General features: G+C 35.5%; 1 protein-coding gene across 1 annotated transcript in view; it reads right to left on the bottom strand.

Moving 5' to 3' along the window:
• Positions 1 to 810: 810 nt before the first annotated feature.
• PLA2R1 (phospholipase A2 receptor 1) overlaps positions 811 to 15,226 on the bottom strand; it is a 115,210-nt gene continuing 100,794 nt past the window's right edge. Inside the window, exons 24-30 of the mRNA XM_077883522.1 lie at positions 12,431 to 12,669; positions 10,525 to 10,693; positions 8,809 to 8,949; positions 8,186 to 8,302; positions 6,875 to 7,051; positions 4,560 to 4,592; positions 811 to 4,434 (exon numbers count right to left, since the gene is read on the bottom strand). Coding sequence (XP_077739648.1) covers positions 4,220 to 4,434; positions 4,560 to 4,592; positions 6,875 to 7,051; positions 8,186 to 8,302; positions 8,809 to 8,949; positions 10,525 to 10,693; positions 12,431 to 12,669 — 1,091 coding nt within the window. The 3' untranslated portion in view covers positions 811 to 4,219. The remainder of the gene's footprint in view (positions 4,435 to 4,559; positions 4,593 to 6,874; positions 7,052 to 8,185; positions 8,303 to 8,808; positions 8,950 to 10,524; positions 10,694 to 12,430; positions 12,670 to 15,226) is intronic.

Below are 15,226 nucleotides of genomic sequence, written 5' to 3'. Positions count from 1 at the left end.
TATACAAATTTAGGTTGGGAAAAATGATAGATTGATAATATCATTATAGTTTTGTCAATACTATTTTTCTATTAAAATATCTTTATATTAAAAAGTGCTTTAATCATAACACTAGAGTTACCAATTTAGTTTACTCAGTTAATGAAAAATATTCATCATAAAACTTAATAGGTAAGGCCAATCTTCATTGTCAAATCCCTGAGCCAAATAAGACAAATAAATGTTCAGAAAAAAATCTGATTCCATTTTTCAGTTTATTTTATTTTTTATTAATTTTAAAAAGCTTTTATTTATTTATTCATGACAGAGAGAGAGAGAGAGGCAGAGACACAAGCAGAGGGAGAGGGAGAGAAGCAGGCTCCATGCAGGGAACCTGATGTGGGACTTGATCCCAGGTCTCCAGGATCACGCCCCGGGCTGAAGGCGGCGCCAAACTGCTGTGCCACTGGAGCTGCCCATTTTTCAGTTTAATGAGCATGTTAATACTCAGCGTCACTTAGAAATCTAAGACAGATTAAGCACAGAGCTTTGTCATAAGCTTTTCATCAGGATAAGGTAAGATGTCAGGTTCTTAACAATATCTACACTTCTTTTGCTTTCATCAGAAATTTCTCTACAGAAAAAGCTTCTCTGACAAAAAATTAGGGGCTGCATGAGCTAGAAAGTCTTAAAATAAGAGTAGTTATCATTCTTTTTGTTCCACTGTTTAATGCATATTAACTTAGAATAGCCCAACATGGAATTTCTCACTCATCACTTCATCCTTCACAGAAAAATCTATGAACATAGGGAAAGACATCAGGCTCTACACTGGTTTTAGAATTCCTTTATTAAAAGAATCTTCATTGACATCATGATTTTGAATTTTTTCCCTTTGTTTGGTGGAGAATTTTCCCAAGATAAAGCATCATAGCAAGATTTGGAGTGAAAGCCATGGTTTGTTTTTGTTTACAGTAGTGATGGGCATTTGTACAAGAGAGGTGGAAAAGAAGAATCATCATGACACTCTGATCTCACATGTGTTCTCGTGAAGGTTACTTCTAAGAAAGAATATATATGAAGGTTAAAGTTTCTGGAAACTGAGTTCCTTAAAAATATCCATGTCTCTGTGTCCCTTGAAAATCTTTATGTATCTTCAGAGTATGTGTTCTTAGTATGATGACTCTTAACTTAAAGAATGTATTTCAATAATCAATAGTCTTAATCAAAGATAGATTTCAAGTTAACTTCTGTGAGGCAGAGGTAGGAGACCCATTGGAAGACTCCAAGGCCCTATAAGTTAGAGGTCTTACTATATAGAAGATGCCTGGACCCTTGAATGCAAAGTCCTTTTGCAAACCCATTGTCTATGAGAAATAAACCTTTGCTGTGTTAAGCCACTGAGATTTGGGGACTGTTTGCTACAGGATTTAGTACTCCCTAGTAGAGTAACTGATGGTACTAGATAGGTCTCACTATTGCAGAAGTGAAGTGGCCTTGTGTATAACTGCAGTGTTCAGGTAGAGAATTGAATGGGAGTCATAGCCAATATATTGGGGATAAGGCAGTACCAGGGAGAGCCAGAATGGAGCAAATCAAAGACAATAGACTCTCACCAACTATAGGCTTCATAGCCTATAGCCTAAGGGCCAGCAGAGTTCCCAGGAATAGGGCCAGACAACTACCCTCAGTGGACACAGATAACACACATTTACAGTCACTTATCACTTTCTCCCCCCAGTATTACAAAGGCACAAGTTCTCATATATCCAACACCATTTTGAGGAGGAAAAGAAAACTCCAAAAGACTGTTTACCTAAAGAGACCATCTAATCCACCCTTGATAGGAAGAGGAACTTTCTATTGGAGAAGCATTTAAACTGAAAGAAGACTGTTGGAATTGGAAGAGCTCAAGATACTTTTAATTGTAAAATCCAAGATTTAAAAAAAATAAAATAAATAAAATCCAAGATTTTCCATTACTCAGAGTCAGGGATAATAATTGATTTTTTGGAAAGGGGCACATTAATTATGTGTGAATGAGTTTGTGACTCTGATGCCTTTTTGCTTTTCATGCTTATAGCTATGGAATCTAGTTCAGATTAAAAATAGATGTGGAAAAAGCTTTTTGAAGTGCGCATATATAAATAAAACATAATATTTCAGTACTTTCTATTTCTTAAATTTAAATAATGAGAAGGAGTGCATGATCTTGTCCATGGGGACAGATTCCCCAGAGATATAGTTCAATACTAAATAGCAGAGTACAGAGCATTGACAAACAGTGCAGTTTCTTTCTGCAAAACCACTTTATTAATGACAGACTTGGTCAAATTGTTATGTGTGACTATTCCACTTCAATATACTTTGACTAGAAGGATAATTGATTAGCAGTTTTTACCAGGTACACTAAAAAGAACAGAACTTTAATTTCACTTGACAGATTGTTAAATTGGGCTTTTATACCCGGTTAGTTCAAGCCAATTATTCTTGTGAGTTATAAATATACAACTGCTGCATAATATAATATCTTTTAAAAAATGAAATATCAAAACTAAAAAAAAAATTGTGGAAGTAGATCATCCTAGTGTGGAAGCTACACAGCAGTAGCAAGGAGCCTCTTTTAGAAGCTGTATTAACTGTTTCAAGCTACAAGGACTCCATGCTCATCAAATTCTATTTCTAATGATGATGGCTTTCCACTTAGAAATTCACTCATACTTTCTCCCAGAGCTCCACCTTGTGACTAGTGGCCACTAATTTCAAGGCAGATGGATGTAATAATGCACACACTAGGGAGGCCTGGAGATTCCCCTGGTTCCTCTCTATCACAAGACCTTGCTTAATTTTCATAACCACCTGGTGTTTTCTACTTATGAATATCTTTACTGGATTGCTCTCACTTTTCTCTCATTAGAAAATAAGTGACATAAAAACAAGAGTTCTCATTAATTTCCTCACCTCAATACACCCAGTTTCTAGAACAGCACTTGGTTCTTAATAGGAATACAATGAACATTTATGTAAACGTGCTGCCAAAGCAAGCACAATGAATATTTATGTAATGAGTAAACTTTAAAATGTTGATTATAAAGTCACTTTTCCATATAAGAAATTCGTGAAAGAAAGTCAAATATGCAGTATTTAATTTATGGACAGTGTCATGCTATTATTCATATTTACCAACTGCATTAACTAGTCTGACACAGAGATAGTTCTTAAGAACGACAGTTTATTAAATAGAATACCCCATATAAACTCATTTATATAGCAAAGGTATCTAGGTTATGACTGGAGAGTCATTTATTTACTACTTCTCCATATATCCTCTAGTGTGGTCCTAATGGTACTGTAGTTCAGATCTTCATTTTTTCCCTTTTAAATTCAAATTAAATTTTATATCTTTTAGTTGTCAGGAGAGTTATATATTACTTTATACCTTTAGTTTTAAGAAAGGCCATGAATTTTAACAATAGTACGACTTTAATGAATTCTTTTAAGCTTATCTATATTTTAAAATATCAAACATAGTCATTATTTAGTCATTGAAGGTTTTAGGCCATATTACGTGGTTGCTTATGCAAGTGTACTAACCAAGATCTTTCCTACATAAAGACAGGTAATTTTTCTTTTTTAATTTCAGAAGTCAGAACTAATAAAAATAAATATCAGCTTAAATATTAGTTTAGAGCCTGGAATGTGTGAGTTTTCAGCTTAGAAATTAGTTTCCTAAACTCTGTTTTTAAAATGATTGAATTAAAAAACAAACAAGAAACCTCTCAGAAGTCTTTAACTTTTCATCTTGCATACAAGTATAGAGTTTAAAAGTTTGTTTTGCTTTCTCCCTTTTTTAATGGATTAGGTGTGGGCAAATGTCTGAATAGTTTCAGATTAGTTTGAAAAATCTTTTAAAATTTCAGTAGAAATATATTAATACAAAACCTATTATTCACATTAGTTCAAGAGTCTTCAATAGGGAGTTACCTTTACTAGTTCTTGTTTTCTGACTAGTAACCATTGTATAATTTCCCCATTTTAAGAATAGATCACAGTTTGGGGAAATGAATAAATCAACACCTCTATGATTTGGTTACTGTTCAAAACCAGTAATCAGTTTAAGAATAATTAAAATAATACAATTCACATTATAGTGGCATCTAGTCTGTAAAGGAAAATGCAGGGGAGACTCCACTTAAGTCTTTACTTATCTTTATGGCAGTGGCATTCTCTGAGTTCATTGTTATGGATCATTCTTCTCAAGGTCAGAAATGAGAATATTTTCTTCCAAATGTACTGTACTGAAGTTGTTTGTGGGGTAGTAAGGATTCCCGAACGGTGCAAGTCTACTGAAGATACCTCTATTGTGCTTGTATATGCAGAAGGAAAGGGTGGAAAGTGCCAGGATTACTATCAATGTCAGTGCTACTGCAAGAGGCACCATACTATGACTTGGTCCTAAAAGAAGGTGAAAAAAAGGAAAAGCTCAATGACAACAAGTTAAGATAGATATTGTTACATAGCTACTTTCTATTTTATTATTTCTAAGAGAAATCAAAATGTTTTCTACTGTTCAAACCTACCTTTTCCTGAGTGCTCCTTTACTGCATGAAGACCTAAAACCAAATTCAAAAAAAAAAAAAAAAAAAAAAACTGAGATGAAAATTTTCTTTTAATTCAGCAAAATTATGTTATTATTTAGAGCAGGGCTCAGCAAACTATGGCTCATGGATCAGATCTGGTGCCTGTTTTTATAACCACTGTTTTACTGGAATTCAGCCACACTCATCTGTTTATGTATTGTCTGTGGCTGCTTTCATGCCACAATGGCAGCGTGACAGAGACTATATGGTTCCCAAAGCCTAAAATATTTACTGTCTGGTCCTTTACAAGAAAATTTTGCTGACCCCTGATTTATTGTAATCGTTATTGTTGCTCACAAACACATACACTGCTTTTTTTTTAAGCTGAAAAATTTCCATCCGGTCTCAGCACTGTGCTGCAATAAAAATATGAATAAAATATAGTCCCTGCCTGCACGGAACTAAGTTTTGTTAAGCTCTGAGATGGAGTTTGTCCAGCAATGATAATCTCTTTACTCCATGCGGGGATTTTAAAATCAGCACCTTCTCAACTTTGCAATCTCAAGAATCTTGGGAAATGAATAATAGCTCCTCCATTCAAAAAATTGGAGGGTTCCTGTTTGAGGACTTTCTACTATAGAAATGTATCTCTTTCAAGTAGATTCTAACTCAAAATTTGAAATCTGCTATTTTTGACCTAGATCAGTAAAGATCCAGAAAAATATGTAGAGAATGACTCAGAGGAAGATCAGTAAAGAGTTTGGGAGTGGAGGAAGTGCCTCAGTGTAGTACTTATGCCCTTTCACTCTTGCACACTTAAACATGGGACTATATATTATGTGTGTGTGAAGATACTTTTTAAAGAGAAACTATTAAAAGAATATTTATTGTCTGGATGCATGCAGTGGGCAGATACACAAGAAGCATATAGAGCCAGACAATTTGGGGCATGGTTCTTGATGTGGCCTCAGTTTGGACAAATGCTTTTCTCATCTGTAAAATGGGAATACTGCTGCATTGCTTTTGGAAGTTGCTGTGAGTGATGAAAGAGGTGCCCTCTATATTATAGGAAGCTTTAAAGTCCCGTACACATATGAGGTATTTCTGATTTGTTTTTGAAATGAAATGCTATTGATCACTTGGGTACACTACTTATTAGGCTTAGTCATGTTTTCCACACAGGACTGCTATCCACACTATTGGGAGCTTGAATGTTGGTGATGACACCTATCAGGTTTTTCTCCTTCATTCCTACCCAGTGTGTAATTGGATCACCAAAGCCTGCTGATTCTCTTTTCCTATTTCTACTCTTCCTCATGTTCCTAGTTCCTAGCTCCATCACTCAAATTACAACTGCCTCCCTTGGATTAGTGTGATTCCCCTGCAGGTGTTTATAGAGCACATAGGAGTTCTTTGTCTTCTTCACCATGAAGTTCAGCTCTTTAGACTGGTACTCTCTGCGAATGGATCCTACATTACAGTCCAATTTTATTCCCATCACCACCTAATGTGAATCCTTCACTCTCATCTAAGCTATTCTCAGTTGCTGCCTGTAGTCATACTGGATTTTTGTCTCATATGCCTTCCCTTCTCTATTCTCCTTATCTTTTGGGATTCCAAAACCTTATCTCCTCTCAGAAGCCTTCACCAGCAGTGGAGGCCACACCACTTCCTCCTTCTCTGCAATACTGGCATCTAGAAATGTTGTGATTATTATTAAAAACACATTTCCAGTTAATGATCATTGCTAACATCCTATCTTAGAAATTTCTGTATTGTTTGCAGCTGACTAAAATTTTTCTGGCTTAAATTTCTAAAATTATTATTTCTTTTTATCACCGCAAAGCATGCAGTTCAAGATGAAGTTAAAGTATGACTTTTATAATATAATGGCTAGCAACAGAGAATCTCATCCAGTTATCAAGCAAGAATACCTAGGCCTAGATTATATTTCCTGGGACCAAAGATGAACCTTAAAATTTCTGAGTAGCAGTTGCCAGTATAAGGGTTGCTGGGTAACATCGCTACTTCCATTTTTTTTTTTTTTTTTTTTTTAGGTTAAACTGCTTTTTTGCCCATTAACAGCTAGGATGACACAGGAAAGTCATAGGCTTTATAATGATTTTTTCTTCATATCAGAGAAAGAAAGAGCTGAAATGTCCTCTGACTTGTTTGATGTTGAACAAGATGATAATGTTAGAATTTATCAGAATACTCCCTGAATACTTGAATTTTCAAAGCTATAAATGTTAAAGGTGGGTCAACATTAGTCAGGGTAGAATCAAAATGAAGAATTACCCTCTGGCTTTACCCACCTGCTTCCATTTTGCATATAAATCCTTTTTTTTCTTGACATGGGGATAACTGCCACACTCCTTCTGAGATCCTCAGGGCAATACACAGATGGGGTTTGACATGGTCCATCTCTGGCTTCCGAATGCCCCAGTTTGACTGGTCTGTGGGAGTTCCATCAAACCACTTTATGGTTTTACCTGTGGAAAAATGCTGACTTACTATGAATTATATGTGTAATTATCAAATATACTAAGACTGGAATGAACCATAAAAGGCAGCTCCTGAATTCAATGAGGCTGTCTTCTTATCTGATGCATGCAATTCAGGGGGTACAGTCATGAATACAACATCAAAAGGTGGGTATTAGTAAACTTGCCCTGTGAATGGCTCTCTGTTTATTATAGATATATTTTTCTGATTTAGTTCATTTAGAATACCATCTTCCTTAATGTAACAGTTTGAATTTTGAAATATTCCCTATCATTATAATCAATTTAAAGGAATCATTTTAAGTCCTAACATCTGTATTATTGCAAAATGGCTCACTTTCTAAAATAACTTTACAGCTAATTTCTTTAAAAAGCAAGCCACTGGTGTACTGAGAGGCGGAGGCAATTATAGAGCCCATCCATGTGCAAGCAATAATAGGGGGACATTGTCGGCAAGTATTTAAAACCAACAATAAAAGTGACTAAAAGTCAGTCACCTTTTATATCACAATGGGCTAGAAATTTTAAACAATGTCTGTGATTGAAACACTCCTTATTAGAGTGGACCCACCCTCCACCTTGGTATATCCCTATAATAAGTTCTCCGTACCAATTAAGAGAATTTTCCTTATAAATACTTTCAATAACCATCAATTACATGGAAGAATAACATGCTGTCATTTGATCACAAACTCTGGTTTTTATGAAAAGCAAATAATTCTGACAGCACAATATATCATCGAAACATTTCTATAATTCTCTTGTGCTTTTATAACATTGAGGAATAATCTGAGTATTTTAAATAAATAGGGTTTTGTTGTCTATGACTAAGTCTGTGAACACAAATTTCCATCCAAGAATCTTCATGATGTGAGAGTAAGATAAGCTTGTTGTTTGCTTGTTTTCATTTTTGGTATTCTGAGATTATTTCAAAGGACACAAGGGTATAGAAAAGTGTTAGCAATATTGTCTTTGGAAGAAATGGCTTTAGGATTCATGCTGTTTTTTCACAGCAAATGTATCCAAGAAGAGCCTTCTGGTTTGCAGATGCCTTTTTCATCAACCTTGACCACCATGTATTTATTTATGCCCTTTCCTCTTCTCTACCCAAATCTTACTTACTGTCACCATCAAACTGAGCATTCAACCAAATCATCTGGACAGAAGAACCAAAAGCAAAAAGCTCTTCTAGGAGAAATGAATTTTCATCCTCATCCTTGATTGTTAAAAGATTAGATCCTATAAAAGAGATAAGCAGTAAATAAACAAGTATTTGTGTTTATGTGAAATACAATTTAAAAAATGTCTCCTATACCAAAATTTGTAAAGCTCAGTCTTTGCAGAGTGAAAATTTCTACTGTAAATTAAATGATTTTTTATTAAAAATTTAAAAGTTATACCACATTTATTAAAAGATACAAGGTTGTACTTAAGAAGTCCAAGCATATAGAATATTCATTTTAGGGAACTTTAAAAATTTATATTCAAATGCATTCAAAAGGAACATTTTCTTGGGAAAGTGTAGTATTCTGAGACATCATCTTAGGTTTTCATATTCTATCCTGGACATCGAATTTCATAGATAAACCAACCCCAAACAAGCAATATTATATTGAATATTTTTTCAATTTTTTTGTTACTCCTAAAGCCACTAAATAATCAGACAAATGAAGAAAACCACATTGTTTACTGAAATGTCAAGAAGGAACGCATTGAAAGCATTTTACCATCACAAAAAGAATTACCTTCTTTTTTGCAAAATTCATGAGCAGCCTCAAAACTCATACTGTCTAGGACTGTAGAAAAACTGTAGCAATTACTTTTGAATTTTATCCAGGGAATTGATGTTTCTGAGCACAACTCTGGATGTCCAAATTGTTTTGTTTCTATGAACAAAAATCAGTTATGATTTTAGGATGGTGACTGGGTTCATTTATTAAGATATACATTGCATTAAGTTCTATGACAGACTAAGATAAATATGTGTAATGAGATTTTCATGATAATACTCTGAAAGAGTGGGTTTACTATAAATGATCATAAAACCAAGATTGTTTTGTAGACTTTCTGGCAGAAATAATCTTTATCTAACATACCAGGAGATATTAATGCACTGCTTCTTAGGTTTAGTTTGGGTGCTGCTTGGGTGAGGGTAGCTGTCTTTTATGTTTGTAATTGGTATCCTAAAGGGTGGAAAAATTTGGGGATGTGATTTGTGGAAATACTGGAAGCTGAATGAAGTAGGCAAGAGGCACTTCCAAATGTACAAAATGTGTTCTGTGCAGTGCTGTATATTATAGTTTTAGTAAATCCTTACTTGCCAATCAACCTATGAGAGAAAAACATGCATTCAGTAAAGTAACATAGCATAACATAATATAATATATAACTAAGGGAAATTTTAGGTGGACTTTGCTTTAAAGGTCAAGCATGAGAGTCAAATCCATGCTGAGATCCTATGTATGTATGGCTGTAGACATGTTACCTATCTTCCTCACACTTCGGTTTCTTTATCTATAAAAAGACAGCTAACAACATCTTTCTTACATGAGAAGTTTATTAAAATTTTTTTTAAAGATTTAATTATCTGAGAGAGAATGAGAGAGCGAGATAGAGCATGAGCAGTGGAGAGGGGCAGAGGGAGAGGGAGAAGCAGATTCCCCACTGAGCAGGGAGCCTGATGTGAGGCTAGATCCTGGGACTGTGAGATCATGACCTGAACAAAAGGCAGATGCATAACCAACTGAGCCACTTAGGTGCCCCTAAATTTTTTTCTTCTAAGTAATCTCTGCTTCCAACATGGGATTTAAACTCCTGACTTTGAGATTAAGAGTTGTATGCTCTACTGACTGTGCCCCTACACAATAAATTTAAATGAAAGAGTATCTGACACTTCTTAAGCACTCAGTAAATGCAATGCTATTGAAAAGGGAAGGATAACTTTTATGGTGTTTTAGAAGAATTAGTTTTTCCTTCATACATGCTCTTAATGTAGGTTTCTAGCCTAATTTCCCACCTCTTTACTGGTACCCTGCCATGCAGGCAAATCTCAACATGAGCTTTGCTTTATACATGTCCAATCCTTTTTTCCTTTCATGTCTTTGTACAAACTTTTCTGCTCAGAATGCCTCCCCATGTCCCATCACAGTTGACTATATCCCATCTATTCTTCAAGGCAAGTCTCCACAGTCATGTCCTTCAAGAAGTCTTTCTACTTATGCTCAAGTGGAAATGATGTGTTCTCTTTCTTGCTAACCCCCATGACACTTGCTACTTTTCCATCAGTTGGTAGCCCTGCCTGGTATAATAGCTCATTTGTCTGAACATCACATACCAAACCAGAGGCTTCTTGGGGGCAGATACTTCTTATTACTCTTACTCATAGCTCCTGCTTAGCACAGTGCTTTGCACACAGTAGGCTTCCAGTACATATTTGTTGGGTTGAATAGAATGGAACCTACCAGAAGGTACATGACAAATTGCTCCTTGCAGAAATGACTCGCAGGCTGTGCTGCTCCAGCGTCCACTGGTGTCAGCAAAAACACAGTCACCCAAGATGGAGGACTCATCATCTTTCCAAAAAGTGAAGGAAGATTTGGTTCCATCTGACCAGTCAAAATTAAGACCATTCTGTGGAGGGAAATTGGGCCATTATTTCCTTGCTAGGACTGCTGGTGGCATTACCCAATGCTGTTTGAGCAGCCCTTACTTGACACATACATTTATATTTCCACATCTAGACTTATTTTTCAGGGGGAGGGTCTAGGACAGCTTGTGAATATGGCCTGACAAAAAGAAATATCTATCACCACGGTATCTTTTTTTAGTTTTTGGGAATCCTTCGTTGCTTGCCACTATAATTCCCAGTAAGAGATCAGAGAAAAGTTGATCAATATCTTGTTCTTTACACCAAAACAAATTTCAGATTGATCAAAGATTCACACATAAAATCGAAAACATAAAAGTGCTAAAGAAAACTTGGCTAAATATCTTATCCTCTCGGTGTGGAGAAAATCTTTTCAAGTACGATACAAAATCCAGAGGCCATAATGCAAAATTGACTACAGCAAGTTAAAACATTCTGATATGCAAAAATACAATAAACAACTATAAAATACCATTCTCTCCCATATCCCAATGGCAAGATTAAATTTTGATAAAACCTAGTATTGATAAGGATGTGAAAAAAAAAAACAACATGTTATCATAGTTGTTGGCACGTAAATCAGTACAAACTTTTGGCAGGCATTATGGCACTATTTCTTAAAAATTTAAAGCGTGCTTAGCAATTTCATTTCTAGGAATTTATTCAACTTGCACAAAGTTGTTTGTTTGTATTACTTGTAGTTGTGAAAAACTGGGAAGAGCCCAAATTTCTATTCAGGGGAGAATGGTAATGGTATATCCCATGTGGTGCTGTCCCAAAGAATGTGTTAGATTTTTATGTGCTGACATGGAAAGCTGTATAAGGTATGTTAAACAAAAAGCAAATTTAAGGACAGCACATGTAATGTGACTTCATTTGTACTTAAAAAAATAAACATATGCATTATGTTTATATATGTGCATATCTAGAAAATTTCTAAATGATGCACCAGAAACTGTTTACAGTGATTATCTTTGGGGAGTAGAACCAGAGGTTGGGGTAGAATAGATTTTACTTTTCACTACTTTGAGTGTATAATACTGTTATTTAAAAAAAGAGAAAATTAAAAAAAAATCTTTCTCTCCAAAATACATCCCAAGACAGAAAACCCATGTGTTAGATTCCAAGGAGGTACTGAATTAATAACCGCATTTCGGTACACCTGGGTGGCTCAGTGGTTGAGCGTCTGCCTTCAGCCCAGGGAGTGATCCTGGAGTCCCTGGATCGAGTCCCACATCGGGCTCCTCGCAGGGAGCCTGCTTCTCTCTCTGCCTATGCCTCTGTCTCTCTCTGTCTCTCATGAATAAATAAATAAAAGTAAAAAAATAATAACCACATTTCTAGGCAGGAAGTACGATCCACTTCTCTTGGGGATTTCTTAAATGCAACGAATTACTCAAATGCAGGTGCTTGAGTTTAAGATGTGTTCCATTGCCCACATGAGGCAGATACTCAGAAATTTTCAGAGAACCTTTGAAGGGCATTAATTCTCAGAAATTAGGCAAGGGGATGTATTCTCTTAAAAGGTGTATGCCTTTAATTTGTAGTCATAGGCTCTTCATGAGGTCGGTCAGTAGTTATTCTATAAACCAATTACTTAAATGTTACATTTACTATTATTTCTGGGAATTTTTTTGTGTTAATTCACTGGCCATACCACTAAGGAGGCAGATTTGAAATTTACTTATTCAGGGAAGTTCCAAGGGATTTAAGATACCTACATCTGCAGTGAACAGTCCAATCCAGTGGGCATGTCCTAGCCGGTTGAGGATAACCGTGAGGAAGGACTGGTGATACTGATCTGTAATGCTGGCCAGTTCTGCTCCGTGCATTAAGCAGGTTTTTATTGCTGTATACCAAGTCATATTTGCATTAATTATTTTATAAGTTCTGTTTCCATATTCCAAGGTATCAGGGACTGGATACATATCAGATGTATTTACAGTGTGTCCTGAGGTATCTAGAACAAGAACAACAACAAAAATTAATTTTAAAAAATTATTTTTAGCATCTGATTGAGAAAGGAGGAGGCAAAGCTTAGCCTGGATCCCTGTCATAATGATCCCTACTGTGGTTAGCATCAGAGTTTTCCTTCCCAGAACTATTTTGAAATAAGGATAATACCTGAAAGCATACGTGATGCTAAAGAATGAGAACACTTAGGAAATTTTTAATGCATGAGTGTTTTTAAAAGTATACACATATAGCTAACCATTTCCAGATTTTCTATTTTTGACTGCACCTTTTTAAACTGACCGCTTTTTGATGGAACTGATCTTCTTAGGCGGATTTTATTCCACTAGCTACAGCCTAACACACTCAGCTCTGGGTGATCTTAATACTAAGGAATATTGACATATATTATGTGGTTATATACTGTGTTGCAAACATAATTTTACAAGCGCATATTCTCAGATGCCACCCTTTATTACATCTGAGATTGCATGATAGTTGCTATCATGTTTAATGTTTACATGTATAAATTCTAAAAAGTTTAAAGATTACATTAATAAACAATTAAAATACACACAGTTCCTTAATGACTTACTATTAATATGTCACCTGTCTGAGTCAAGATTTACAAATTAAAAGGCAAGATTTTCCCAGACATGATCACTGGTGCTTTCTTTCTCATGAGTGACAGATTATATGACAGCCAAGCCCGTGTTTTTACATCCAAGACATTTCCTCTTTAATATGTGCACTTGCCTTTTTGTTCTAACTATAGTATGTATTAGGATAGGCTAAATTTAGGAAACCTAAAACAGAAAAACAAGGTAAGTATTTCTGAACTGTTTGATCCAAAGTGTCTGAGGTATTTCCTTGTTTGTTGGTTTTATTACATTTGGAATGTATTACACTTGAGCATGATGAGGTGTGGGTAGGTCAGAAGACTTGGGAATCAATCCCAGTCCTGACTGTATAAGGCTAAATCACCTTGGAAATATAAATAATCCCTCCAAACCTCAAATTTATGTTCTGTAAGAGATGAGTAAGGCCTTCCTTAGTAAGGTGTGTGTAGAATTCAGAGATAACCACATAGGGTACTTACTGAAACTCAGTACTTGGAACATAGTGCCTTGGAACATAGCAAGTGCTCAGTAAATGTAGGTTCCTTTATGCCAAGTAAAAATGGCAAAATGGGAATTTGACTTTTACCTGAAAATGTGACCTCAAAATAATAGTAGTGCATATTGTAAAACCAAAGTGAAATTAACCTATTTACCAACTAAATTGTGGTGGAGTACACTTTTATACCTGTTTATTCTTTATTAGAGGTCTGTTTGCCAGCCTGTGTACCAAGCCTAAGGTTATTTTTTTTCAAAACCCAGTACAATACCATAGTAGATTTTTAAAAATAATAATTAGTAAATTAAATTAACTGATATTTTCATATATGTGGCCTAAACACCAATTTAACTATTTTCCCCATTACATTATATATCTGTATTTTCAACATATAAAATTCTCCACGTGTAATTGATTCCATCAAACTTAAGCATAAGTGACTTTGAGCAACATGATTTTGCCACCCACTGACCTGAAAAAGAAAGATATGTTTGAAAACAAGTCCCAAATTGGGGGTCTTGACTTTGTCCTTGTATCCCTGCTACTTAGAAATCTTAGCTTTCAGGCGTTAGACTTTAGGCTCTAAGTCCAATGTAAGCACATATTTATATGGCAAATAAAGAAGTGGATCAGAATTGGAGCACTTAACTATAGGCTACAAGAATTTATGTAGTTATGGGGATCCCTGGGTGGCTCAGTGGTTTAGTGCCTGCCTTCAGCCCAGGGCGTGATCCTGGAGTCCTGGGGATCAAGTCCCACATCAGGCTCCCTGCATTGAGCCTGTTCCTCCCTCTGCCTGTGTCTCTGCCTCTCTCTCTCTCTCTCTCTCTCTCTCTGTGTCTCTCATGAATAAATAAATAAATAAAATATTTTTTTTAAAAAAGAATTTATGTAGTTGAATAATATTTTTTGGAAATAATAGTAGAAACTATCTTTTGTTAATATGCTGGCAACTTGCTAAGCATCGTATATACATAGAGTCTGTGAGATAGTAATTATCCCACTTGACAGACGTGGAAATCAAGTTTGTAGAAGATAAGAAACTTCACTGATAGTTATTTACAGAGGTGGGGAAGGAACCCAGGTGGGGCGTGAACTCCAGTGCCTATGCTCTCAACCACAGCTACTTTATACTATGTCCAAAAGAACATATACATTGTTAGTCCCAAAATTATCGAAGAGAAAATGGTCAGAGAGTAGTATATTTAAAGAAGAGATCAACATCAAGGTCATAAAATAGATCATTGTCTTTAACTGAGAGACTTTGAATATATTATTTACTTTTCCTAAGCCTCAAGGTTCTTATCTGTAAAATGGGAAGACTTTTACCTACTTCCTAGCATTGTTGGGAAGCTTTTATGCCTTATTGCTTATGAAGCCAAGGCACAGTGCCAGGTATATCATAAGTGTGTAAGTTCATGGTATATTGATATTTCTTTCCCTACAAG

This window comes from Canis aureus, chromosome 34 (assembly GCF_053574225.1).
Source record: "Canis aureus isolate CA01 chromosome 34, VMU_Caureus_v.1.0, whole genome shotgun sequence".
In the NCBI taxonomy this organism is placed as follows: Eukaryota; Metazoa; Chordata; class Mammalia; order Carnivora; family Canidae; genus Canis; species Canis aureus.
The sequence above is the reverse complement of the archived record's forward strand: the minus strand, read 5'-3'. Positions and strand labels throughout refer to the sequence as shown.